This window comes from Schistocerca americana, chromosome 4, assembly GCF_021461395.2.
Source record: "Schistocerca americana isolate TAMUIC-IGC-003095 chromosome 4, iqSchAmer2.1, whole genome shotgun sequence".
Classification (NCBI taxonomy): domain Eukaryota; kingdom Metazoa; phylum Arthropoda; class Insecta; order Orthoptera; family Acrididae; genus Schistocerca; species Schistocerca americana.
In genome coordinates, this window is record NC_060122.1 from 466503704 (window position 1) to 466530735 (window position 27032).

General features: G+C 39.9%; 1 protein-coding gene across 1 annotated transcript in view; it reads left to right on the forward strand.

Moving 5' to 3' along the window:
- LOC124612707 (DNA polymerase epsilon catalytic subunit 1) overlaps positions 1-27032 on the forward strand; it is a 313866-nt gene that overhangs the window by 33892 nt on the left and 252942 nt on the right. The window contains exons 8-10 of the mRNA XM_047141058.1: positions 7693-7905; positions 20802-20997; positions 21118-21261. Coding sequence (XP_046997014.1) covers positions 7693-7905; positions 20802-20997; positions 21118-21261 — 553 coding nt within the window. The remainder of the gene's footprint in view (positions 1-7692; positions 7906-20801; positions 20998-21117; positions 21262-27032) is intronic.

Here is a 27032-nt window from a genome sequence, read left to right on the forward strand (position 1 = left end):
TGTAAATGAAAAATGGGAAGCGAAAAGGTCCCTTCAAGTGTTTAAGATTTGTAGTGTTAGGGAGACTCGCTGGTGGAATTCTTTAGAGTCCTATGCTACGTGCACTCCTGTATGAGACTGAAATACCAGTTAGCATACATGAAACATAGTACTTTTTTAAAACCTTCAGATGTTGTTGTAATCACATTAGAGACACATTAGAGAGATGACAAAATAGGAAATTGTAAAATATATTTTGTTCAGAATTATTAAGTTATCTGTAAGAGAGCCATCCCTTTATTTTAAAAAACAGTGCTCATTCAGTTATATGCAACAAATGGAGTATGAATTGTCTCAAAAGGAAAACTTAGTCAAGAAAACTACAAAATTATGAGACATAATTGCTGTCTAATGCATACCTACAGGAGGCAAAATATTTCATAATGCGGCAAATAACAGCTGTGGAAATTCCTGGATTTAATAACATATAAAGTAGGGCAAAGACAACACACATTTATAGCAAACTGATATGCAGTACATAGAAACACAAAACAGGAAACTATCAATATCAGCTTTTGAGCTCTTGCTTCATCTTTAGGAGAAGTAAGCATACCGTATTTACTCGAATCTAAGCCGCACTTTATTTCCGGTTTTTTGTAATCCAAAAAACCGACTGCGGCTTAGAATCGAGTGCAAAGTAAGCGGAAGTTCTGAAAAATGTTGGTAGGTGCCGCCACAACTAACTTCTGCCGTCGAATATATGTAGCGCTAGACAGGCATGCTTTGCAGGCACAAAGATAAATACTGGCGCCAAAACCTCTGCGTCAGTAAATAAATAAAAATAAAAAAAGTGGGAGACGAGCTTTTTTCTCCGCCCCGAGTTTCGACCACTGCATTTTCATACATTATCCAATGAAGGAAATACAAATTTCGTATTGTTCATCTTCGAATGTAGCAACATTTCAATGTACTACAAAATCCGACTGGCAAGACTGTTTGGGTGTTTGTCAATATGGGAAACTCTACGTCCTGAATTTTTTCCTACCTGTGAGAAGAGATGGTTGCTAATAGGAACTTTTATGAACTGTGAATCACATGCATTATTCTCTTCACCATAAGAATAATACGAATATAAACATTTTGTCATGTATTCTTTCGTGTTTGCAGCTGTCTTATTTAAATCCTGTCTGCCTAATAAACTACGAAACTAGAGTGAGACAACAGCAAACGCGGAAGAATACACATATCATCACATCATGTCATGTTTATATTCGTATTATTCTTATGCCTAATAGTGATACAGTCAGAAATGAAGCACGGCAATTGACTAGATTTTTAAATCTAAGATGACTCTAATTTCGGTGCAGAATGTAATGTTCTAAAAGAGGCGTCTACAAAGATTTTCAAACGGAGAAAAATTTTCGCTAAACTCTCGTTCAGAACATCTTCTATCATACGCAGTCTATTATTTGGTTCTTGTTGATCATTATCAAAGAAAGCGGCAGTGTAAGTAACAACAAATAGCAGTCTCTTGCCATTGTTTTGCTAATGAGACGACTCCTCTTTTTTTTTTTTTTTTTAAGCGGCGGTACCGTGCACAAAAGCAAGCAATGCGGCGAGCGGCGACAGGCCGTAAACACTCATTATCAGAAAGCGATAAACAATGGATGGCACAATACAGTAATGCATTTTCAGCTTAGAGTGACGTAAACAACTATAACAAAGAGAACGGCACTTATCAGATCAAAGAAAAATAAGCAATCAATTCGAAACAGACGAAGCACGTGAAAAAGGAAGGGTACCCAAAATACAGACGGAGCGCCTGACGCATAGCAATGGCTACCTGGTAAAGCTTAACTGCTAAGCTTACGACTTGAATCAAAATACTGTAGCTGTATCGTCATTCATTCGACCTAAATTATGTCTCATATTATAATGGGCCAACTTTGTTTCGATTTGGAGGTGCGGCCTAAAACTTTTCTCTCACCTTGAATTTCGAGTCTCAAATTTCTGGTGCGGCTTAGATTCGGGAAAATTTTTTTTCCTTGATTTAGAGTCTCATTTTTCAGGTGCAGCTTAGATTCGAGTAAATACGGTATTCACACACACACACACACACACACACACACACACACACACACACAATTTGTTATTTATTATTTACACACACAGGAACCAAGACACGCTCCTCCAGTGAGACTGATTGCTTGCTGGGGAGTGTGTGTCTGGGTGTGGTTGCATGTGTGAATGTGTGTAATTTTGCTGGAGAAAGAGCACAAGCTCCAATGTAGTGTGAGTACTGTTTTCTGTTGTGTGTTTCTATGCACCACACATCAGTACACTATAAATTAGTAGTTGCCTTTCCCTTATTTTACACACTAATACTGAGATAAACACACACAGAAAGAAACTATATGACACTGTCCTAGCTTTGGACATAACTATTCTTTCAATGGCGAGTGGGGAGAGGGATAGGTTGGAGAAGGATAAAGAAGAGGGACAGATCATTCAGACGATAGGATGTATTGAATATAGGAGTAAGTCAGATGCTGCAGTAATGTGCAGGAGGTGGACTTAAGAGAGAGTTGTTAACGATGATGTAAAGATTGCTCAGAAGTAAATGCAAGAAAATGGGAGAAAACCAAATGAAGTAGCCAAATAACATAAATTGTTAATAAGCAAGGGAAAATGATTGCTGAACAGGATTGTAAAAAAAGTGGAAAGAGATAATAGAACTGTTAAAAAAGATTAACAAACAAATAGAAAACTTGCCAAACAAAGAAAGTGGATCACTGAGTACAGAAAAAAGACCACTGAACAGAGGGATGGAGGTTGGGGGGGGGGGGGGGAGGGAAGGATCACTAAAGAAATAATCAAAATTGCTGAGTTCCTGTAGACAGATAAATTGGCTGGTGAAAGGATTTGCATAATACATATGGTAGAGCTGAAACAAGAGATGGTTGTTAAATGTACTATATTGCTGTTAAGCAGGCAAGATTGCAAGGAAAGCAAGAAAAATTGGCTAATGAACGAAAAAACAATCAGAAAATAGTGAGAGAAAACCATTCAAAAATAGAAGTGTGTCAAAAAACAATGAAAGTGTGCTGCAAAATAATGAAGAGAGACAACCACACACAAAATAGATTGCTAAACACTGTAAAAAGTATACGTTTGTTTGCATTGGCATCTTCCAAGACAGGACGCAGCATGTCATTCTCAGTGGAGAGAAGTCTTTCGAAGTAAGAGTGATTTCAGGTGTGCCGCAGAGGAGTGTCGTAGGACTGTTGCTATTCATGATATACATAAATGACCTTGTGGATAACATCGGAAGTTCACTGAGGCTTTTTGCGGATGATGCTATAGTATATCGAGAGGTTGTAACAATGGAAAATTGTACTGAAATGCAGGAGGATCTGCAACGAATTGACACATTGTGCAGGGAATGGCAATTGAATCTCAATGTAGACAAGTGTAATGTGCTGTGAATACATAGAAAGAAAGATCCTTTATCATTTAGCTACAAAATAGCAGGTCAGCAACTGTAAGCAGTTAATTCCATAAATTATCTGGGAGTAGGCATTAGGAGTGATTTAAAATGGTATGATCATATAAAGTTGATCGTCGGTAAAGCAGATGCCAGACTGAGATTCGGTGGAAGAATCCTAAGGAAATGCAATCCGAAAACAAAGGAAGTAGGTTACAGTACACTTGTTCACCCACAGCTTGAATATTGCTCACCAGTGTGGGATCCGTACCAGATAAGGTTGATAGAAGAGATAGAGAAGATCCAACAGAGAGCAGCGCGCTTTGTTACAGGATCATTTAGTAATCTCGAAAGCGTTACGGAGATGATAGATAAGCTCCAGTGGAAGACTCTACAGGACAGACACTCAGTAGCTCGGTACAGGCTTTTGTTGAAGTTTCGAGAACATACCTTCATCGAGGAGTCAAGCAGTATATTGCTCCCTCCTACGTATATCTCGCGAAGAGACCATGAGGATAAAATTGGAGAGATTAGAGCCCACACAGAGGCATACCGACAATCCTTCTTTCCACAAACAATATGAGACTGGAATAGAAGGGAGAACCGATAGAGGTACTCAAAGTACCCTCCGCCACACACCGTCAGGTGGCTTGCAGAGTATGGATGTAAATGAGTAGATGAGTTGTTAAAATCAGTGATAATCAGTTATTGTCGGATTTCCGTCTTGAGCTTACTGCAGTATCATTAAAGAGAATTACACCAGAGAAGTTTTGCTTTTATTTATTATGCACCTTCCGTGGTTATTTTGCAAATTGGATACATAAGTTTATACATTCTCGGTATTCTCCAAACCACTGCTTCTTCCCTCCTTCCTAGCAGCAGTTGACAGCGAAAGACTTCTATTCAAATATGCACTTGTCAGTTTTTGCCAGTCTGCAGTATTTCTTGCACTGCATTATTTGCATGTCATTTTTGTAAATTGAACTAAAGTTATGTGTGTTTCTCACTCTGCACAGTAACAATGTTTATGTCTATTCGTTTGTTTTCGTTTATGTTGTGAGTGTTGCCAACCTGTGAAACTACTTTTTTTGTAATTTGTGTGTGTGGAGGGAAGGGGGGGGGGGGGCAGGGTAATTTTTCTAGTTCCTGATGTATTTTCATATTGATAGCCAGATGATTACTCTGTTGTTGACTTTTGATAAAGTTGTACACATGTTGGAATACTCAGAGAATTGCAACTTGTCAAAAAAATAAATTTAACAACTGGCAATTATTTTTGTTCTAACATTGTAGTAAAATGCAGCACAATGTTGAATGCTGCTTTTGGTGAATATTCTATCAATAAAATGATAATTTATAAGAGGTACGAACATTTTCAAGCAAGTGGATATCTGTCTACTACAGCACATGAACAACCAGCTAAATAAAGTTGAAAAAGTGAAAGTATATATTGACCATCAATATCAGACAGATTGCTTAGAATGTTGGCTTTCTCTCCCGACCCCATGCTCTTGCCTGGGGCAGTTGCCCTCAAAATTTGTTCCGAAATTGTTGAATTTCTACCAAAAGGAGTTCCAAAATATGCATGCTTATTCTGTATCAGACCTCACTGTTAAATGGCACTAAGTATGAAGAACTGTGCCACATAAAGCAGTGACAGCTTACATCTAAACTTTATACTATTGTAGTTGTATTCTTATCATTCTCACAATATGTTTAAGTCAATTATAAAGGCAGATACTTCACTAAGTATGTCAAATTGTAAATTTACACAGGCCAGTGTAGGAATTTTTTTGAAAATGAAAGTGACATGTTCTTGTGGTTTTTACATTATCCTAATACGCTAACAAAATAGCAGTACCTTCCACCATTTATTTACAAGAAACAAAATCCCTTTTAATTATATGTATTTCATATACAGTTCTAGTTAATAATATAAAGTTGCAATTTTAGTGGCAGTTGTGGCACTGGGTAGAATATATCATGAGAAACTGTTTGCGGTGGGTTTGTTAATAAGAAAAATCAGAGAAAAATACAGATTTTTTAAAGAAAGTATAAAGTTGATGATTAGAAGGAATCTTGGATGCCACATAAGTAATGTTTTGAAGACTTCGGGGGGGGGGGGGGGGGGGGGGGAGGAAGGAAGACAATGACAACACCAGGACTTCAGACTCAATAGTCCAGTTCTATGGAGGTAGCCAAGAAGTGTTCTAGTTATTGTTAGTTTTATAGCATGCGTGTTTTTGGTTACAACTCAAGAAATAAAAAGTGATCTGTCTTGTTAAAGTAATCTCCTATCTCATCAAAGGCAGAGATACCAGTGAAAGCAGCCATATCTATAAACTAAGCAGTAAACACAGTGCTGCTTTCTACGAGGACGTGACAACTAACAAACCATCTGTCCACATGAATGGCCACTGCCAAACTGTGGCCAAGAGGCGGGTGGACTATCTAGTTACTGAACATGCTGTCCAACATGATGTACTTCACTTCAGTGACTGCTTCACAGCTTGCATCATATGGATCCTTCCTACCAAAACCAGCATTTCTGAATTGTGCTGGTGAGAACTCTACCTTCAAGATATCTTTCATTCTCATAACTCCCCTTACCTCAGCCCTCGCTCGTCTCTGTAATCCATGTCCCGTTCCCTGCTCCCACTCCAGTTCAACACAGCCTTTCATTCCACCAATGCATCTACCAATCTTTTCCCTTTCTCTACTCTACGTCTCCCGTTCCCCTCACCCAGCACTGCTTCCTGACTTTGCACCTAGCAGCACATCATCTTTCCCTGCCCTTAACCTGGTACTGCGCACCCCTCACCCTGGATTGCTGTTCTGTCAGACGTAGCCTGCAGTTGGGCCCAACTGGCAGTAGACAGTAGGTGTGTGTGTGTGTGTGTGTGTGTGTGTGTGTGTGTGTGTGTGTGTGTTTTACATCTGAAGACGCACTTTTTGATTCTAATTACATGCGATTTGCAAATATTCTTGTTTATAACAGTCACATTGTGACAAAACTGTAAATTGTGGTCTGACAAGAATTCGGTACACAAACAACCAAAGAGTAAGGTGTTACCTAACAAATAGTAATAACAAATGAAATGTTATGAACCCAGGCAATCAGCCTGAAACATCTGCATGTTGTGAAAGTGGTAAATTCCTGTTAGTTATTATAAAACTTGTTAAGTCATTGAGGTGCTTAGGGAACACAAGTGGGAATCCATGGAGAGAAGGTGACATTCTTTTCGAGTAATGCTATACAGAAAATTTAGAGAACTGGCATTTGAAGCTGACTGAAAAACAATCTTGCTGCTATCATCGTGCATTTCATGTAAGTGTTATGAAGAGAAGTGAAATTAGGGCTCATATCCATATAGATAGTCGTTTTCCCTTGCTCTGTTTGTCTTGCTCTGTTTGTGAGTGGAACAGGGAAGGAAATTACTGGTGTTACAGGGTACCCTCTGCCACGCACCGTATGATGGCTTGTGGAGTATGTATGTAGATGTAAATGTGGATGTAGAATTGGCTGGCATGCAGCTGTAGAACTCAAAGGATATAAAAAATACACACTATGTCATGTTTCTAATGAAATTATAAGTTGAGTTCCCTCTACTCCTTTATTCATATTTTATCGTAATTTTGAAATTGTACTTGCTGACAGCTAGCCCCTATTTGAACTTTTACCATTTCATGTAATTTAACCACATTGTTTTCTGTATTCCTTTTTCCCCTTTTGAAAATAAATGTTTGCTGCTGTTTCAAATACTCTTCTTATGTCTTTCATGCACTTTGTCTTTAGTTTGTAAAATATGTGGTACGAGCTTTAAGTTACGAAAGCTGGCTGTAGTAGATGTTCAGTTAGTGTTTGATACTGATACTATTGTTTACATGAGAGTTGCAGCATTGATGTAAGTGCTATGAGTTTATGGAGCACCTGACATGAACAGCTGAAATACAGACACTATTTTTATGGCACAGCTCTGTAATCACAAAATGATATATCATGTTCTTACTTGTTTTTTGTTTGCTGAAAGACAGATTACACAAATTCGGATGAAAATGATATTGTAATATAGTAAAATAAGTGAGTAAAATGAAGGATATTGCCGCCTGTAAGTGCATCTCCTTACACATTGCCTGTAGGTTTTTGTCTCAATCAGTGTGTCTAAAATATGATATTTCCAGCATATTGCTTAATTTTACCTGCCTTCTAATTGCTTCATTTATTGCAGGTATTGCGCAAAGGATCAGGCACATTATGTGAATCACTATTAATGGTGGAAGCTTTCCATGCAAATATCATTTTCCCAAACAAACAAGAATCAGAGCTTAATAAAATGACAGATGATGGCCATGTTCTTGACCAAGAGACATATGTTGGAGGTCATGTGGAAGCTCTTGAGTCTGGAGTGTTCCGTGCAGACTTGCCTTGTCGCTTCCGCCTGGTAAGACTTTGGATTATAATAATAAATTTAGTGTATGCTATATTCCAGATACAATGATGTACATCAGTGGTATTACTGAGGACTGAAGTTTGATTGCATCAGGAAAAATGGAAGATTAAAAGTAAATTCAGTTTTCAAAAAATTTTAGAAGAAAATTCTCTTGCCAAATTAGTTTAATAAATACAGGTTGAAGGCTGTTTTCTTAATAAATGCAGTGCATAAATTGAATTTCTTGGTCATGACTAAATATCACAGTTACTTTATTTATCATAATGTGTTGTTCAGCCACAGCCAGTTTCAGTTTAAGGGAGGTAGGACGTCAAACGGGCCGACTTGAAGCAGGAGAGGCACCACACGACATTTTAATTTCCACTGTCTATACTTTTACAAATAAATTCATAAAACTTTGTCAACATGACCAGGAAGTATTCTGGATTCAAACTCATAGCAATGTAAGTTCAAAAATATAACAAAATAATTTTTTTTACGTGTGAAATTTCATGATTTTTTCACTTACTATTGGCTGCATTTGTTGCTATAGGTACACTTTTCTTCACAAGTAAGAGAGATTATTCGATGAATTTTGCTCAGCATACAAACCATACTTACAGGTGTATGAAACTCTAGAATTTATTTAATTACTGAAAAAATGAACGAGCTGTTACATTTTAAACTTCATGTTTAGAAAAAACTCAAATTTTATAGTTAATTATCTCAATTTTTAGCACAGTTTATAATAGATTTGGAAAATTCTAGAGTTTCATACACCTGTAAGTATGGTTTGTATGCTGAGCAAAATTCATCGAAGAATCTCCCTTACTTATGAAGAAAAGTGTACCTATGGCAACGAATGCAGCCAATAGTAAGTGAAAAAATGATGACATTTCAGATGTAAAAAAAATATATTTTGTTATATTTTTGAACTTCCACTGCTGGGAGCATGAATCCTGAACCCTTCCTGGTCATGCTGACAAAGTTTTATGAATTTATTTGTAAAAGTATAGACAGTGGAAATTAAAATTTCCTGTGGTGCCTCTCCTGCTCCAAGTCGCCCAGTTTGACGTCCTACCCCTCTTAAAGCCATTATCACATAGCAGTATATGTAAGAACAACATATGGTAAAACTTAGCATGTTGAATGCTCCTGCTATCTGTCTAGTGAATGTACTCTAAGGCAACTTAATTTTGACAGTTCATTGACTTCTCATGATTACTCTGCAATTCACACTTAAGTGCCTGGCAGAGGGTTCTTCGAACCACCATGAGACTACTTATCTACCATTACACTCTCTAACAGTGCATGGGAAAAATGGTGAATGATGTTTCTGTAGGAACTATAATTTATTTTATTTTATTGTGATGATCGTTTCTCCGTGTGTATGTTGGTGACGATAAAATATTTTCACATTTAGAGGAGAAAGTTGGTGATAAAAAAAATTGTGAAAAGATCTTGCAGCATCGAAAAAGTCTTTTGCTTTAATGATTGCCACCCCAACTTGGTTGTCATATCGCCGACACTCTCTCCCCTATGGACTTTTTTGATGCCCATCGTTAATCCTATCTGATGAGGATCCCATACCACAGAACAGTACTCCAGCAGAGGTCGGACAAGTGTAGTGTAAGCAGTCTCTTTATTAGACCTGTTGCATCTTCTAAATGTTCTGCCAGTAAAATACATTCTTGTGTTTGCCTTCCTCACAACATTTTCTATGTGATCGTTTCATTTTAAGTTGTTTGTAATTGTAATTCCTAGGTAGACAGTTGAATTGACAGTCTTTAAATTTATGTGATTTATCATGTAACCAAAATTTATTGGAATTTTTTTTCTGTACTGATGTGGATGACCTCACACTTCTCCTTATTCATATTCAGTTGCCACTTTTGTACCATATAGATATTTTATCTAAACCATTATAAATTGGTTTTGATCTTCTGATGACTTTACTATATGGTAAATGGCAGCATCATTTGTCAACAATCTAAGAGGGCTGCTCAGATTGTCCCCTAAATTATTTATATAGATTAAGAACAACAGAGAGCAGATGTCATTTCTGTTTTATTTGATGATTTTCCATTGATTATTATGTACTGTGACCTTCCTGACAGGAAACCACAAATCCAGTTTCATAACTGAAGAGATACTTCACAGTCATGCAATTTGATTGGAAGTCCCATGTGAGGAGGGGTGTCAAAACCCTTCTGGAAATTGAGAAATATGGAATCAATATAATAGAGGGAAACATTCCACGCGGGAAAAATATATTTAAAAACAAAGATGATGTGACTTACCATACGAAAGCGCTGGCAGGTTGATAGAAACACAAACAGACACGTACATACACACAAAATTCAAGCTTTCGCAACAAACTGTTGCCTCATCAGGAAAGAGGGAAGGAGAGGGAAAGACGAGAGGAAGTGGGTTTTAAGGGAGAGGGTAAGTCTGCTTGTGTCTGTATATGTGTGGATGGATATATGTGTGTGTGTGTGCTCGAGTGTATACCCGTCCTTTTTTCCCCCTAAGGTAAGTCTTTCCGCTCCCGGGATTGGAATGACTCCTTACCCTCTCCCTTAAAACCCACTTCCTTTCGTCTTTCCCTCTCCTTCCCTCTTTCCTGATGAGGCAACAGTTTGTTGCGAAAGCTTGAATTTTGTGTGTATGTATGTGTCTGTTTGTGTTTCTATCGACCTGCCAGCGCTTTCGTATGGTAAGTCACATCATCTTTGTTTTTAGAAATATGGAATCAATTTGAGATCCCCTGTTGTATGTCATGAGAGTAAAGAGGTAGTTGTATTTCATAAGAACGATATTTTCTGAATCCTTGCTCACCATGTGTCAGTAAGCCATATTCTTCAAGGTAATTCATAAAGTTTGAATATAGTATATGTTCCATAATCGTGCAAATTGATGTCAGTGATATGGATCTGTAATTCGGTGGACCACTTCTCCTTCCTTTCTTGAATATTGGTGTGACCTTCGCAACTTCCCAGTCTTTTGGCATTGATCTTTTGTCAAATGAGCAGTTGTATATGATTGTTATGTATAAGGCTGTTGTATCAGTGTACTCTGAAAGGAATGTAGTGGGTATACTATCTCGACTGGAAGACTTGCCTTTATTAAGTGCTTTGAGCTGCTTCACTTCTTTGAGGATATCTTCTTCTAAATTACTCACATTGGCAATTGTTCTTGATTCAAATTCTGGATATTTACTTTGTCTTCTTTGATGAACGGATTTTGTAAGACTACGTTTAATAACTCCACTACAGTGACACTGTCATCAGTAATTTTGCCATTGGTATCATGCATTGGAGGTATTGATTGTGTCTTGCTGCTGGAGTACAGTACATATGACCAGAATCTCTTTAGATTTTCTGTCAGATTTTGAGATAGAGTTTTGTTGTGGAAGTTGTTAAAAGCATCTCACATTGAAGGTCTCACAAAGTTTTTAATTTCATTAAAACATTGCCAGTCTTGGAAATTTTGCATTCTGTTAAATTTGACATTTTTTGTTGCTTTTGCAACAATTTTCTGACATGTTTTGTATACCATGGGAGCCAGTCTCTTCTTTTATTAGTTTATTCAGTATGAATGTGTCAGTTGGCACGTATGTTATTTCCTTGAATTTAAGCCACATCTGGTCTAAACTTACATAGTTAGGTGGGAAGGAGCAGAGACTGTCTCTTAGGAATCCAAAGCAAATTTTTATCTCCTTTTTTTAAATAGCTATACTTTGTGTTTAATTTTAGTGGGTTTGGATGATGTGGTCAGTCTCACTAAACCGATCTTCCCATCACTAATCTCTGTATCCATCATGATGCCCCGTATTCACTCAGGATTAGTAGTTGCTAAGAAGTCAAGTATGTTTTCACAACCATTAATGCTTCTGGTGGGCTTTTGAACTAATTTTTCAGAATAATATTTAGATAGGCATTTAGTACAATTTCTGACAATGTTTTATACCTACCACCAGTTTTGAACTTGTATTTTCACCATCATAATGAGGATAGATTGAAGTTACCACCAAATGAAATTGTATGAGTGGAAGAACTATTTGAGATGATACTCAAGTTTTCTTCGAAGTGTTCGGTAACTGAATCATCTGAGTTGGGGGTAGTAAAAGAAACCAATTATTAATTTATTCTGGTTTGTCAAGTATAAACTTTACCCATACTAACTCACAGGAACTATCTAATTCATTTTCGATACAGGATAAATTACTTCTAACAGCAACAAACACCAATTGTATTTAAACTGTCTGAACTCCGTTAGGCCCATTGTAAAAATTTCAGCTGAGCTTACGTCTAGCCTTAGTCAGCTTTTGGTACCTACAAGGATTTGGGAGCTTCAGTACTTTCTGTTGGTGCTTGGAGCTCTGTTTCTTTCCTAACCGAGCTGTGACAGTTTACAACTGCAGTACTGATTGTTGCTAGATCTACCCTCTTCCTGTGTTTCTCCTGCACCCTTTGACACTGAAGCCCTTTCTGTACTTTCCTGAGACTTTCTAACCTAAAAACTCCTTAGTCCATTTCACACATCCACTGCTACCCATGTAGAGACGTGTATAGTGGACACCTGAACTATAAGCATAACCCAATTAAGTGAAACCCAAAACCCGACCACCCTATAGAGTAAATCTGCTATCGACATGGTCACAGAACTGTCTGAGCCTCTGATCCAGACCCTCCACTCAGCTCTGTACCAAAGATCCCCAATCAGTCCTGTAGATGATGCTACAGATGGTGAACTCTACCTTCATTTTGCAATCAAGACTGACAGTTTTTACCACTTCAGCTAGCTTCATAAAACAAGTAAGAATCTGTACAACCCAAAGCAACACGTGTCATTAATTCAGACATGAGCCACCACCTGCAGTTGGCTTCACCCTACGTTCTTTGTGGCATTCGGCAGAACTCGTTTCACATCTGAAATGTCTCCTCCCAGAATACACAGGATGCACACCGGATTTCTTTCCCTCCTAGGCAGTCATTTCCCAGGGGCCCCATTATTCCCTTGGCATGAGAGCTCCCAGCTACCAGTAATCCCACGTTCAGTGAATGCCCAGACCTTGTGGGCTGAGAGGCTTCATGTGGATCAGTGCAAGCGAATGCATCTGGCTCAAGACCTATGAGAGCCACAGATAGAGTCCAAGGCCTGTTTGTCAGATGAACCAGAGAGGCCCTTTGATTGGGCCCTTGGAAAGTCTTATCTTTCTGGATAAAAATTGAACAAAAACTGAAGCTTTCAATGATTGCCACTATCGTATTTCGCAGACACAAGTAACTTACTTTCAGAGACACAGTTGGGTTTTGTTATGCTCGCTCAGTAGTCCATTTACAGTTGGCTACTGTACATCGTCATGTCATAACATAAATTACTTAGAAGCTGCAGTTGGTAGCTCAGAGGAATACTTGCAAGGGGTAAGGGAGGCACAGAGAAATAGTCCTTCCCCTTGGTCCCTTCTGTCCTACAGCTGCCAGACATCAGCTGTATTGCCCTTCTGACTGATGTTGACGTACTGTTAGACTTCTTTGTTGCCTTGCTGTGGCGCATTTCATTATTGGTCTACTGGTAGACTTCATTGGCTACTATTCTGTGGCATGTTTTGTTGTTCGATACATAATCTCTACAGTTGCCTTTCGTGGGCCCACTGCAGTTTCTAATTACTTATATCTGTGTTGTTTTGCTGTTCTGTTCATTGTTTTTTGTCATGAGCAAAGAAAAGTGTTTGATTCTGTGACTATTGAATTGGTAGTCACCGAGGTTACTTTTATTACCCTCTTCAAAACATAAAAAGAGACAGATGATTCATAGTGAGGATATGGAATTACTAAGGAACACTGTAAAATCTTGTGATCTGGAAGCTAGAGCAGGAAATTTGAAATAGATGTGAAATTTATAGTCTGTGAGCTGCTAACTGTAGTGGCATACCATAAGAACTGTTACAAAAATTTGAGAAGATGGTATTTGTGTCGGGCGATTCTTCCATTATTGCCCTGGTATATGTATATATATATATATATATATATATATATCTCCTCACTATGAATCATCTGTCTCTTTTTATGTTTTGAAGAGGGTAATAAAAGTAACCTCGGTGACTACCAATTCAATAGTCACAGAATCAAACACTTTTCTTTGCTCATGACAAAAAACAATATATATATATATATATATATATATATATATATATATAAATATATATATATATATATATATATTTTGTCCTTTTTTTCCCCCTAAGGTAAGTCTTTCCGCTCCCGGGATTGGAATGACTCCTTACCCTCTCCCTTAAAACCCACATCCTTTCATCTTTCCCTCTCCTTCCCTCTTTCCTGATGAGGCAACCGTTGGTTGCGAAAGCTAGAATTTTGTGTGTATGTTTGTCTTTGTTTGTGTGTCTATCGACCTGCCAGCGCTTTCGTTCGGTAAGTCACCTCATCTTTGTTTTTATATATAATTTTTCCCACGTGGAATGTTTCTCTCTCTCTCTCTCTCTCTCTCTCTCTCTCTCTCTCTCTCTCTCTCTCTCTTTATATATATAAAAACAAAGATGATGTGACTTACCATACGAAAGCGCTGGCAGGTCGATAGAAACACAAACATACACACAAAATTCAAGCTTTCGCAACAAACTGTTGCCTCATCGGGAAAGAGGGAAGGAGAGGGAAAGACGAAAGGAAGTGGGTTTTAAGGGAGAGGGTAAGGAGTCATTCCAATCCCGGGAGCAGAAAGACTTACCTTAGGAGGAAAAAAGGACGGGTATACACTCGCGCGCACACACACACACACACATATCCATCCACACACATACAGACACAAGCAGACATTTGTAAAGGCAAAGAGTTTGGGCAGAGATGTCAGTCGGGCGGAAGTAAAGAGGCAAAGATGTTGTTGAAAGACAGGTGAGGTATGAGCGGCGGCAAATTGAAATTAGCGGAGACTGAGGCCTGGCGGATAATGAGAAGAGAGGATATACTGAAGGGCAAGTTCCCATCTCCAGAGTTCTGACGGGTTGGTGTTAGTGGGAAGTATCCAGATAACCCGGACGGTGTAACACTGTGCCAAGATGTGCTGGCCTTGCACCAAGGCATGTTTAGCCACAGGGTGATCCTCATTACCAACAAACACTGTCTGCCTGTGTCCATTCATGCGAATGGACAGTTTGTTGCTGGTCATTCCCACATAGAAAGCTTCACAGTGTAGGCAGGTCAGTTGGTAAATCACGTGGGTGCTCTCACACGAGGCTCTGCCTTTGATCGTGTACACCTTCCGGGTTACAGGACTGGAGTAGGTGGTGGTGGGAGGGTGCATGGGACAGGTTTTACATCGGGGGTGGTTACAAGGGTAGGAGCCAGAGGGTAGGGAAGGTGGTTTGGGGCTTTCATAGGGATGAACTAAGAGGTTACGAAGGTTAGGTGGACGGCGGAAAGACACTCCTGGTGGAGTGGGGAAGATTTCATGAAGGATGGATCTCATTTCAGGGCAGGATTTGAGGAAGTCGTATCCCTGCTGGAGAGCCACATTCAAGAGTCTGGTCCAGTCCCGGAAAGTATCCTGTCACAAGTGGGGCACTTTTGGGGTTCTTCTGTGCGAGGTTCTGGGTTTGAGGAGATGAGGAAGTGGCTCTGGTTATTTGCTTCTGTACCAGGTCGGGAGGGTAGTTACGGGATGCGAAAGCTGTTTTTAGGTTGTTGGTGTAATGGTTCAGGGATTCCGGACTGGAGCAGATTCGCTTGCCACGAAGACCTAGGCTGTAGGGAAGGGACCGTTTGATGTGGAATGGGTGGCAGCTGTCATAATGGAGGTACTGTTGCTTGTTGTTGGGTTTGATGTGGACGGACGTGTGAAGCTGGCCATTGGACAGGTGGAGGTCAATGTCAAGGAAAGTGGAATGGGATTTTGATTAGGACCAGGTGAATCTAATGGAACCAAAGGAGTTGAGGTTGGAGAGGAAATTCTGGAGTTCTTCTTCACTGTGAGTCCAGATCATGGAGATGTCATCAATAAATCTGTACCCAACTTTGGGTTGGCAGGCCTGGGTAACCAAGAAGGCTTCCTCTAAGTGACGCATGAATAGGTTGGCGTACGAGGGGGTCATCCTGGTACCCATGGCTGTTCCCTTTAATTGTTGGTATGTCTGGCCTTCAAAAGTGAAGGAGTTCTGGGTCAGGATGAAGCTGGCTAAGGTAATGAGGAAAGAGGTTTTTGGTAGGGTGGCAGGTGATCGGCGTGAAAGGAAGTGCTCCATCGCAGCGAGGCCCTGGACGTGCGGAATATTTGTGTATAAGGAAGTGGCATCAATGGTTACAAGGATGGTGTCCGGGGGTAACAGACTGGGTAGGGATTCCAGGCGTTCGAGAAAGTGGTTGGTGTCTTTGATGAAGGATGGGAGACTGCATGTGATGGGTTGAAGGTGTTGATCTACGTAGGCAGAGATACGTTCTGTGGGGGCTTGGTAACCAGCTACAATGGGACGGCCGGGATGATTGGGTTTGTGAATTTTAGGAAGAAGGTAGAAGGTAGGGGTGCGGGGTGTAGGTGGGGTCAGGAGGTTGATGGAGTCAGGTGAAAGGTTTTGTAGGGGGCCTAAGGTTCTGAGGATTCCTTGAAGCTCCGCCTGGACATCAGGAATGGGATTACCTTGGCAAACTTTGTATGTGGTGTTGTCTGAAAGCTGACGCAGTCCCTCAGCCACATACTCCCGACGATCAAGTACCACGGTTGTGGAACCCTTGTCCGCCGGAAGAATGACGATGGATCGGTCAGCCTTCAGATCACGGATAGCCTGGGCTTCAGCAGCGGTGATGTTGGGAGTAGGATTAAGGTTTTTTAAGAAGGATTGAGAGGCAAGTCTGGAAGTCAGAAATTCCTGGAAGGTTTGGAGAGGGTGATTTTGAGGAAGAGGAGGTGGGTCCCGCTGTGATGGAGGACGGAACTGTTCCAGGCAGGGTTCAATTTGGATAGTGTCTTGGGGAGTTGGACCATTAGGAGTAGGATTAGGATCATTGTTCTTCGTGGCAAAGTGATATTTCCAGCAGAGAGTATGGGTGTAGGACAGTAAATCTTTGACAAGGGCTGTTTGGTTGAATCTGGGAGTGGGGCTGAAGGTGAGGCCTTTGGATAGGACAGAGGTTTCGGATTGGGAGAGAGGTTTGGAGGAAAGGTTAACTACTGAATTAGGGTGTTGTGGTTCCAGATTGTGTTGATTGGAATTTTGAGGTTTTGGGGGGAGTCGAGCTGGAAGTGGGAGATTGAGTAGATGGGAGAGACTGGGTCTGTGTGCAATGAGAGGAGAGACTGGGTGATCTTGTGGTGAACTTGGGTTGGTAGATATATATATAAACAAAGATGATGTGACTTACCAAATGAAAGTGCTGGCAGGTCGACAGACACACAAACAAACACAAACATACACACAAAATTCAAGCTTTCGCAACAAACTGTTGCCTCATCAGGAAAGAGGGAAGGAGAGGGAAAGACGAAAGGATGTGGGTTTTAAGGGAGAGGGTAAGGAGTCATTCCAATCCTGGGAGTGGAAAGACTTACCTTAGGGGGGAAAAAAGGACGGGTATACACTCGCGCGCGCACACACACACACATCCATCCACACATATACAGACACAAGCAGACATATTTAAAGACAAAGAGTTGGGCAGAGATGTCAGTCGAGGCAGAAGTGCAGGGGCAAAGATGTTGTTGAATGACAGGTGAGGTATGAGTGGCGGCAACTTGAAATTAGCGGAGATTGAGGCCTGGTGGATAACGGGAAGAGAGGATATATTGAAGAGCAAGTTCCCATCTCCGGAGTTCGGATAGGTTGGTGTTGGTGGGAAGTATCCAGATAACCCGGACGGTGTAACACTGTGCCAAGATGTGCTGGCCGTGCACCAAGGCATGTTTAGCCACAGGGTGATCCTCATTACCAACAAACACTGTCTGCCTGTGTCCATTCATGGAATGGACAGTTTGTTGCTTGTCATTCCCACATAGAATGCATCACAATGTAGGCAGGTCAGTTGGTAGATCACGTGGGTGCTTTCACATGTGGCTCTGCCTTTGATCGTGTACACCTTCCGGGTTACAGGACTGGAGTAGGTGGTGGTGGGAGGGTGCATGGGACAGGTTTTACACCGGGGGCGATTACAAGGGTAGGAGCCAGAGGATAGGGAAGGTGGTTTGGGGATTTCATAGGGATGAACTAAGAGGTTACGAAGGTTAGGTGGACGGCGGAAAGACACTCTTGGTGGAGTGGGGAAGATTTCGTGAAGGATGGATCTCATTTCAGGGCAGGATTTGAGGAAGTCATATCCCTCAACTGACATCTCTGCCCAAACTCTTTGTCTTTAAATATGTCTGCTTGTGTCTGTATATGTGTGGATGGATATGTGTGTGTGTGCGAGTGTATACCCGCCTTTTTTGCCCCCTAAGGTAAGTCTTTCCGCTCCCGGGATTGGAATGACTCCTTACCCTCTCCCTTAAAACCCACATCCTTTCGTCTTTCCCTCTTCTTCCCTCTTTCCTGATGAGGCAACAGTTTGTTGCGAAAGCTTGAATTTTGTGTGTATGTTTGTGTTTGTTTGTGTGTGTCGACCTGCCAGCACTTTCATTTGGTAAGTCACATCTTCTTTGTTTTTAGATATATTTTTCCTACGTGGAATGTTTCCCTCTATTTTATATATATATATATATATATATATATATATATATATATATATATATATATATATATATATATATATATATATATATATATATAAAAAGCTCCTCCAGGGTGACGATTTCTCTGGAAAACCTGGCATTATTAGTGAATTACAATTTGATTTGTATGGAAAAATCAGGGAAATTGCAGGGAATTCTATGTTTCTAAGCTAGCACTCTAATTAATTTTCTTGCATTTTATAAATCACAATTCTTAAAATACTTAATATTTCAGTGTGTGTTAATTATATGAAAATTATAACATATAAATTATCAGTGTTCAAGAACTATGATTAAAGTACTGCTTTTTGGGTAGTATATCTCAGCTGTGAGGAAAGAAAAGTCATTATTAAGGTATGGTTCCCCCCACCTCTCCTACATTTATTAGGGGCTTCTTATAGCATCATCTTTCTCTCCAAATCTGCTCTCTCGCTCTCTCTCTCTCGAATAAATAACTTGGAGTATTCACCGTGCCCTCACAACATTCGTGAAAAGAGTGGGATTTCCATTGTCTGTTGACGCATTAAGGAGGCTGTTACATTTGATGAGTTCCAATGGAAAACGTGCTAGCAACAGAAACATTTTCATTGAGTGCTCTTATATTGTCACTTTGTGAGCAAAATACTTGAGGTGTGTCAAAATTTATCATTCCCAGTGCAGAACATTTTTACTTATGTAAAACTTGTGTGGACAATAATCTTTCATTTGGTGGATAATGGCAGAGCAAAAAAATTGTGGCTTTCACAACAAATACCAGCTCATCAAATAGACTTACCCTTGTCTATGCAGGTTAAAGGAATGACTTTATGAATGGAACAGAACTGATTCTTTAGGGATCGGAAAGTCAGTGGAGATTATCTGAGGCAAATCAAAGCTACCAATCTTGAGAAGTGAGATGCAGGAAAAATTGCTTCCCTGTCTACCAAAAGCTAGGATTATAAGTGTGTGATGCTGCTAATAGTGTGCAAGAAAAAAAGAACCCTCACAATAAGCAGTTAAAATCACAGAAAAAAATACACTTGAACTGTTTGAACAGATTCAAAAGTTTAAAAGCCCTTGAAAAGCCATATTGGTTTGACGAATCAACGAAAAGTCTTGGGCACTCAGTCCTCTGGTTACCCCCACATGTGTGTGAATCAAATTCCATAGAAATGACCTAGTCGAAAACTATAGGACATGTACGGAAGCAGAATATAAAGGGGGGTATTTCCATGGAGAAACAGCAAGAATTGGCAAAGAACATAACTGCATCTGTGACCATAGCAGACTAGGGGAAATTTGATGAACACATAATCAAAACAGAGAATATGTTTTGGGAAAAAGACTAGTTAATAGATGACACCGTAGATGATGTGTCCATAGGCATAGGTAGGACTGACTCTGCGAACGACAGTGATGACAACAGTAACTCTTCAGATTCGGATCTGTCTCAGCCATTTGACTTGGCTGACACTGACTATAGAATTCAACTATGTTGCTTCGTGAAGAACCGATAACTAAAACTCGTAAGAATTATAAGATGACACTTCCTGGCAGATTAAAACTGTGTGCCGGACCGAGACTCGAACTCGGGGCCTTTGCCTTTCCCAGGTAAGTGCGCTACCAACTGAGCTACCCAAGCACGACTCACGCCCCGTCCTCACAGCTTTAAATTCGCCAGTACCTCGTCTCCTACCTTCCAAACTTCACAGAAGCTCTCCTGCGAACCTTGCAGAACTAGCTCTCCTAGAAGAATGGTGTGCACATTGTTAGAATTTTTACATTAGCTGAGAGGAGCCAGATCATTCCCAGTAAAATTCTGCATCACTACATGAAATAGAAAAAGAAATGGCAAGACTGATGTGAGAACTATGTCTCATTATGTTTTGAACAGGGTCTTCTGCTCAGTTCATTCTTTGCTGGTAACATCCTATTTCTTTTCTGAGAAAGTAACATAAATTCATCAAACTCATTGTACATTTCTGGTTTTTCATTTTTGTTTCTTCAGTGGTTCACTGTTTGTTCTTGTTGTAATACTTTACATTTGCACCTCCCCAGTTTTCTTCCTTCTTTGAGCATCTCTCCAGTTTTCTTCCTTCTTTGATAACTAACAATATGAAACCATATTTTTTTACAAATATTGTATTAATACATAGGTTAGCTGTAAGTTTCATTTAATGAATCCAAAGAGCTTGTTCTACATATTACTTTTTGTGCTTCAGAGACCAGAGGCCTTTGATACACTTATTGCTGGTGTTGAAAGGGCAATGACACATGCCATAGAGGAAGAAGAGAAAATTCCTATTGATTTAGTTACTAATTTTGATGAAGTTGTGGCTGATATAAAGGCTAAATTACAAAATCTGAAGGAAAATCCTTTACGCAATGAGAAACCAATCATATACCACTTGGATGTAGGTTAGTATTAATGAATGCAGTTAAGCTTTCATACTGTAGCTTGCGAATGTTATAATATTTGCATATAGTCTCTTTACAGTCAATAACAAATATTCATCTTAAAAAAATGTTTGTTTTCAGGTGCTATGTATCCAAACATAATTTTAACTAATAGGCTGCAGCCATCTGCAATGGTAGATGAAGTCACTTGTGCCGCATGTGATTTTAATCGTCCAGGAGCCTTATGCCAACGTAAAATGGCATGGATGTGGCGTGGAGAATATAGTAAGTGTTACAGTGTTGTACCTTTCTGTATTACCAAAATTTGTCCCTTTTGCTGCTCTTTCAACTCAGTGTTTTTATTCTATAGAATTCTGATTTTTCTCATTAATTTTCACCTTGGTAACACTATTTTATATATAAGTACCTCCTGTGTCAGTAGGGTAATGAAAAGTTGTAGCAGAATGTAAATAATTTAGGAGTATGGGTAACAATTATTGAATAGGAGGGGTGTGGAATTGTTGACAAGCACATAAAAAAGACTGAGCCATTTGAATACACAATGTCGTGACTGCAGTTCTGGAGGTTGACTGGGATGAAGAGTTGTGTTAGGTGGAGAGGGCAAGGAGAGAAAGGTTGTAGTGAGGAGAAGAGAGACTTCGAGAAGGGTGGCTGTTGGCTTGGAGGGAGGCAGCTGGTGTACAGAATAGGTCAGGGGCACTCTCTGGTGCTCCTTTGCTTGCCTGCAAGTAGGTGCGAGGAGTGTATGCTACCCACCAGACAGTCGTGTTGCGTGCATTCTGCACATGTGAGAGCCACGTGGCCACCCGCACCAATGGGCTCTTGACAGGACAGTACAATCGTGTAGACGTCAGCCCAGTTGCCCAACTGCCCACCTGTCAGCTGTTTGCCCATGGGCACTTGGCTGCCCATGGATGGGCACTTCATTTGGAACAGCATGGCGTGGAGTCTTGCACTTCACTGATAAGCATATTTTAAAAATCCGATATACGTATCGTAAGTTCTCCACAGAACAACAAAGAGATAAAAAGTCATAAACTGTCTTTGTAGATGTTGCTTGCTCCTCACTTCTCCCAGTCTTTACCAAATCACTAGCATTTGCACACAAGTTGACCATATTCCTCTCTAAACACACCTGCTGGGCCAAATAGTGCCTGATAGTAATCCATTCAGATGGCTGCTCAGTAATGTGATCTGGACAGTGTTCAGCCAGCTGGCCTTCTGTGAAGAGTGTGACATTTGAGAATGAGTGAATTGGATCAACAATCCAATCCACTGTGCAACTGTTGCATTTGTGCTAAAGTCTTTAGGACAGCTTATAAGGTAGCTCATTCCCTGATGAAGTGACGAATGTCACTCTACAATCAGGGACACAACAGAGATTGGAGTGCAGTTTGTTTTAGAGCTACACCTTTTTTAGATTGAAGTGAGCTGGTAAGTATACCTGCTTAAAGGAAGTCTCTCTAACAGAGGAATCACCTTCAGGGGAGGTCAGGTATCCAACTACAGAAGGAATTGGCATATTTCATCAAAATATAAGAGGTGTTAGAGATAAACTTAGTGAACTTCTTATAGATGTTTACTCTGACATTATAGGTATATTGGAACACCACTTAAATAATTTGACAATTCAGAGGCTTCCTTTAGCAGGATACAGAGTAGGTGGCTGTTTTTCAAGGAGTTCCTTGCGGAGTAGAGGAGTGGCCATGAACGTAAAAAACAGACACCATTAGTGACCTGCAGCCGTCTAGAACGAAATTAGAATTATATTAATACCGTCAGCTGCTGACGGGCATTGTTATACCGTATATCAACGGGGACAGGTGGAAATGTGTGCCCTGACCGGGACTCGAACCAGGGATCTCCTGCTTACATGGCAGACGCTCTATCCATCTGAGCCACTGAGGGCACAGAGCATAGTGTGACTGCAGGGACTATCTCACACACGCCTCCCGCGAGACCCACATTCTCCCCTTCTATGTCCGCACACTGCATTCGTAGTGTCCCACCCCAACACACTCATTACTCATGGAAGACATTCTTACCAAGTCCTGTTAGAGTTTGAGGAATATGTGTGCATCCGCACAGAAGAAGGAGGTCGTTGCCGGTATTGCCAGAACTATTGCTTATATGGATATGGTGTCTGTTCTTTCGGACATGTCTGAGTAATGGGTGTGTTGGGGTGGGACACTACGAATGTAGTGTGTGTACATAGAAGGGGAGAATGTGGGTCTCGCGGGAGGTGTGTGTGAGATAGTCCCTGCAGTCGCACTATGCTCTGTGCCCTCAGTGGCTCAGATGGCTAGAGTGTCTGCCATGTAAGCAGGAGATCCTGGGTTCGAGTCCCAGTCTTAGCACACATTTTTCACCTGTCCCCGGGGATATATATCAATGCCCGTCAGCAGCTGACGGTATTAATATAATTCTAATTTCGTATTCCATTTGAGTCTGTAGATGTACCACAGCACTGCACTGAACAGATATTTGAATGTTGTGAATTTGGTGAAACTGAACTTCTAATTCTTGTTATTTACAGGTCCCCTAACTCTGACTTCAGAGCATTTCTGCTCAAGCTAGAGAGCGTTCTTGGTCCACTTTATAGGAAGTATAAAAAATTAATTATATGTGGTGACTTCAATATTAATATTGTATATGATTGTGCAAGAAAAATGATGTTGGTAGATCTCCTGAACTTCTGTGATCTGATGCAGATTGTGTTTTTTCCAACTAGGGTGCAGGGGAACAGTAGCACAGCCATAGACAATAATTTTATTCATTCTTCATTACTGGCTGGGCATTCTGTTAGTAAAAGGCCTTTCAGACCATGAAGCACATATTTTAACACTAAAAGGCTTTTGTACTCAAATCAAGTGTCACATGTAATTACAAACTATGTAGCAAAGCTAATCCAGAGGTAGTAGAGTGTTTTTTAAACCTCATTAAGAAACAAGAGTGGTGCCAATAACATAGATGACAAATATAATGCTTTCAGAATGAGATTTTCACTCTGCAGCGGAGTGTGCGCTGATATGAAACTTCCTGGCAGATTAAAACTGTGTGCCTGGCCGAGACTCGAACTCGGGACCTGTCTTGGTCGGGCACACAGTTTTAATCTGCCAGGAAGTTTCATATCTGCGCACACTCCGCTGCAGAGTGAAAATCTCATTCTGGAAACATCCCCCAGGCTGTGGCTAAGCCATGTCTCCGCAATATCCTTTCTTTCAGGAGTGCTAGTTCTGCAAGGTTCGCAGGAGAGCTTCTGTAAAGTTTGGAAGGTAGGAGACGAGGTACTGGCAGAAGTAGAGCTGTGAGTACCGGGCGTGAGTCGTGCTTTGGTAGCTCAGATGGTAGAGCACTTGCCCGCGAAAGGCAAAGGTCCCGAGTTCGAGTCTCGGTCGGGCACACAGTTTTAATCTGCCAGGAAGTTTCATAATGCTTTCCTTTAGAACATTCTAAATGGGGTACTAGCAGTAAAAGGCAGCCTGGGTGTTGACTTGCGTGTTAAGGATATCATATAGAACAAAGTGTGAATTACATCAAAATATTTGAAGTAGTCACAATCAAGCTACAGTAGCCCATTACAAATATTATTGTAAGGTGTTTAAGAATGTTATTAGGAAGACAAAGAGTATTTGGCACATAAATAGAATAGCTAATTCAGAGGATGAAATTAAAACCATATGGTCAGTTGTGAAGGAAATGCCTGGTCAGCAGCACAAGGTCAACGATATAGTCAGTTTATAGTAAAAATATTTCTGTTACTGATAAGTCAGATATATGTACAGTATTTAAGAATAATTTTCTGGGCATTGCTGGTGAATTAAATAAAAACTTGGTTTCTACAGGGAATCATATAACTCTCTTGGAAAATGCCTTTCTGAGATTGGTTTCTGAAATACTCCTCTGTGATACTGACAAGGGGGCGATTGAGTCAATAATTAAATCCTTGAAAATTAAAGCCCCTCATGGGTATGATGGAGTGCCTAGCAGAATATTAAAGTACTGTGCTGCACATGTTACCCCTGTACTTAGCCATATTTGTAATCTTTCCTTTAGAAATGGTCAGTTTCCTGAATGATTAAAGTACTCAGTAGTAAAGCCGCTTTATAAAAAGGGAGAAAGGGATAATGTAGACTATTTTAGACCTATTTCTATGCCATCAATGTTTACTAAAGTAATTGAAAAGACTGTGTATGTAAGGATAATTGATCATTTTGTATCGGATATTTCCTATCAAATGTACAGTTCGGCTTTAGAAGTCATTTAACAACTGAAAGTGCTGTATTATCTTTTCTTTGTGAAGTACTGGATGGATTAAACAAAAGGTTTCGAACATTAGGCATATTTTTTTTTTATTTAACTAAGGCGTTTGATGTGTTGATGATAAACTATTGTTCCAGAAGTTGGACGATTGTGGAATACAGGGAGTAGCCCACAATTGGTTCACCTCTTACTTTAACAACAGAAAGCAAAAGGTCATTATTCACATTGTTAAGAATGGCTGTGATGTGGGGTCTGAGTGGGGTGTGGTCAAATGGGGGGTGCCTCAGGGATCAGTGTTGGGGCCACTCCTGTTCCTTATTTGTATAAATGATATGCCTTATAGTATTACAGGTAATTCTAAAATATTTCTGTTTGCTGATGTCACTAGCTTGGTAGTAAAGGATGTTGTGTGCAACATTGGCTTGGTTTCAAATAGTGCAGTTCATTACATATGTTCATGGCTTGCAGAAAATAAACCATCTCAAAATCACAGAATGACTCAGTTTTTACAGTTTCTAACAGACAATTAAAAAAACTGACATTTTAATTTCACAGAATTGGCATATGATTAGTGAAACTGAACAGTTCAAATTTCTAGGTGTTCAGATAGATAGGAAGCTGTTGTGGAAAGCCCACATTTATGATCTTGTTCAAAGATTTAATGCTGCCATTTTTAATATTCGAACAGTACATAAAGTAAGCAATCATTCGACATGGAAATTAGTCTACTATGCTTATTTTCATTCACTTACATCATATGGTATTATATTTTGGGGTAACTTTTCCCATTCTCAAAGGATATTTTTGTCTTAGAAATGGGCAGTTTGGGCAATAAGTAGTGTAAGTTCACAAACCTCTTGTTGACCCCTATTCACTAGTATGGGTACCCTGACATTGGCCTCTCAATATATGTATTCTTTACTGTTGTTTCTTGTTAACAATATCAGCTTATTCTCAAGAACTAGCAGCTTTCACTCAGTTAATACTAGGCAGAAATCCAGTCTGCATTTGGATTGCACTTCCTTAACTTTTGTCCAGAAAGGAATGCAGTATACTGCTGCATCCATTTTCAGTAAGCTACCACAAGAATTCAAAAATCTGAACAGTAATCCACGCGTTTTTAAATTGAAACTGGAGAATTTTCTTGTGGGTCACTTCTTCTACTCTGTTGATGAGTTCCTTGAAAAATTAATCTGATTCCTGTGTTATATTGTTGATTTCACTTACTTAAACTTATGACTTGACTTATTTTGGGTTTAAACATTACTTTTATGTTGTAATTTCTTGTACTGACACTTTCCATGACCTTGTAGATTTTCTTCTCAATTTTGTCCTACGGAACTAGATGTGTAATTAAAAAAAAAAAGATATTATCACATTTACAGTACATTCAAATGTTAGTGTGGAGTGTGCCGAAGTAGATGACGTTATAGCATAGAAAAAGGACACCTTGGAGTCTTTCCCAACATGAAGAGCAATAACAAGCATGGCGATATTCTGAATGTGCATTTAGATAAGATGGAAGAACACATTTATGCAAGCTATCTCTTTCTCTTTTCAGCCAAAGAGCTTGGAGATGCATATCGAATTTCAGTTGGAGCCCATATTCAGTGGGTTTTGTAACTTATGCCCTATGAATGTATTCCGTTTCAAAGCAGTAGTACATTCAGGATCTCCTGAAAACTCATAATTTTTCGTACAATTTATGGTAATAAAATGGCAGGAAATGTCATATTGGTAGTTAAAGAAGCTCCGTATTAATACTTGTCTGC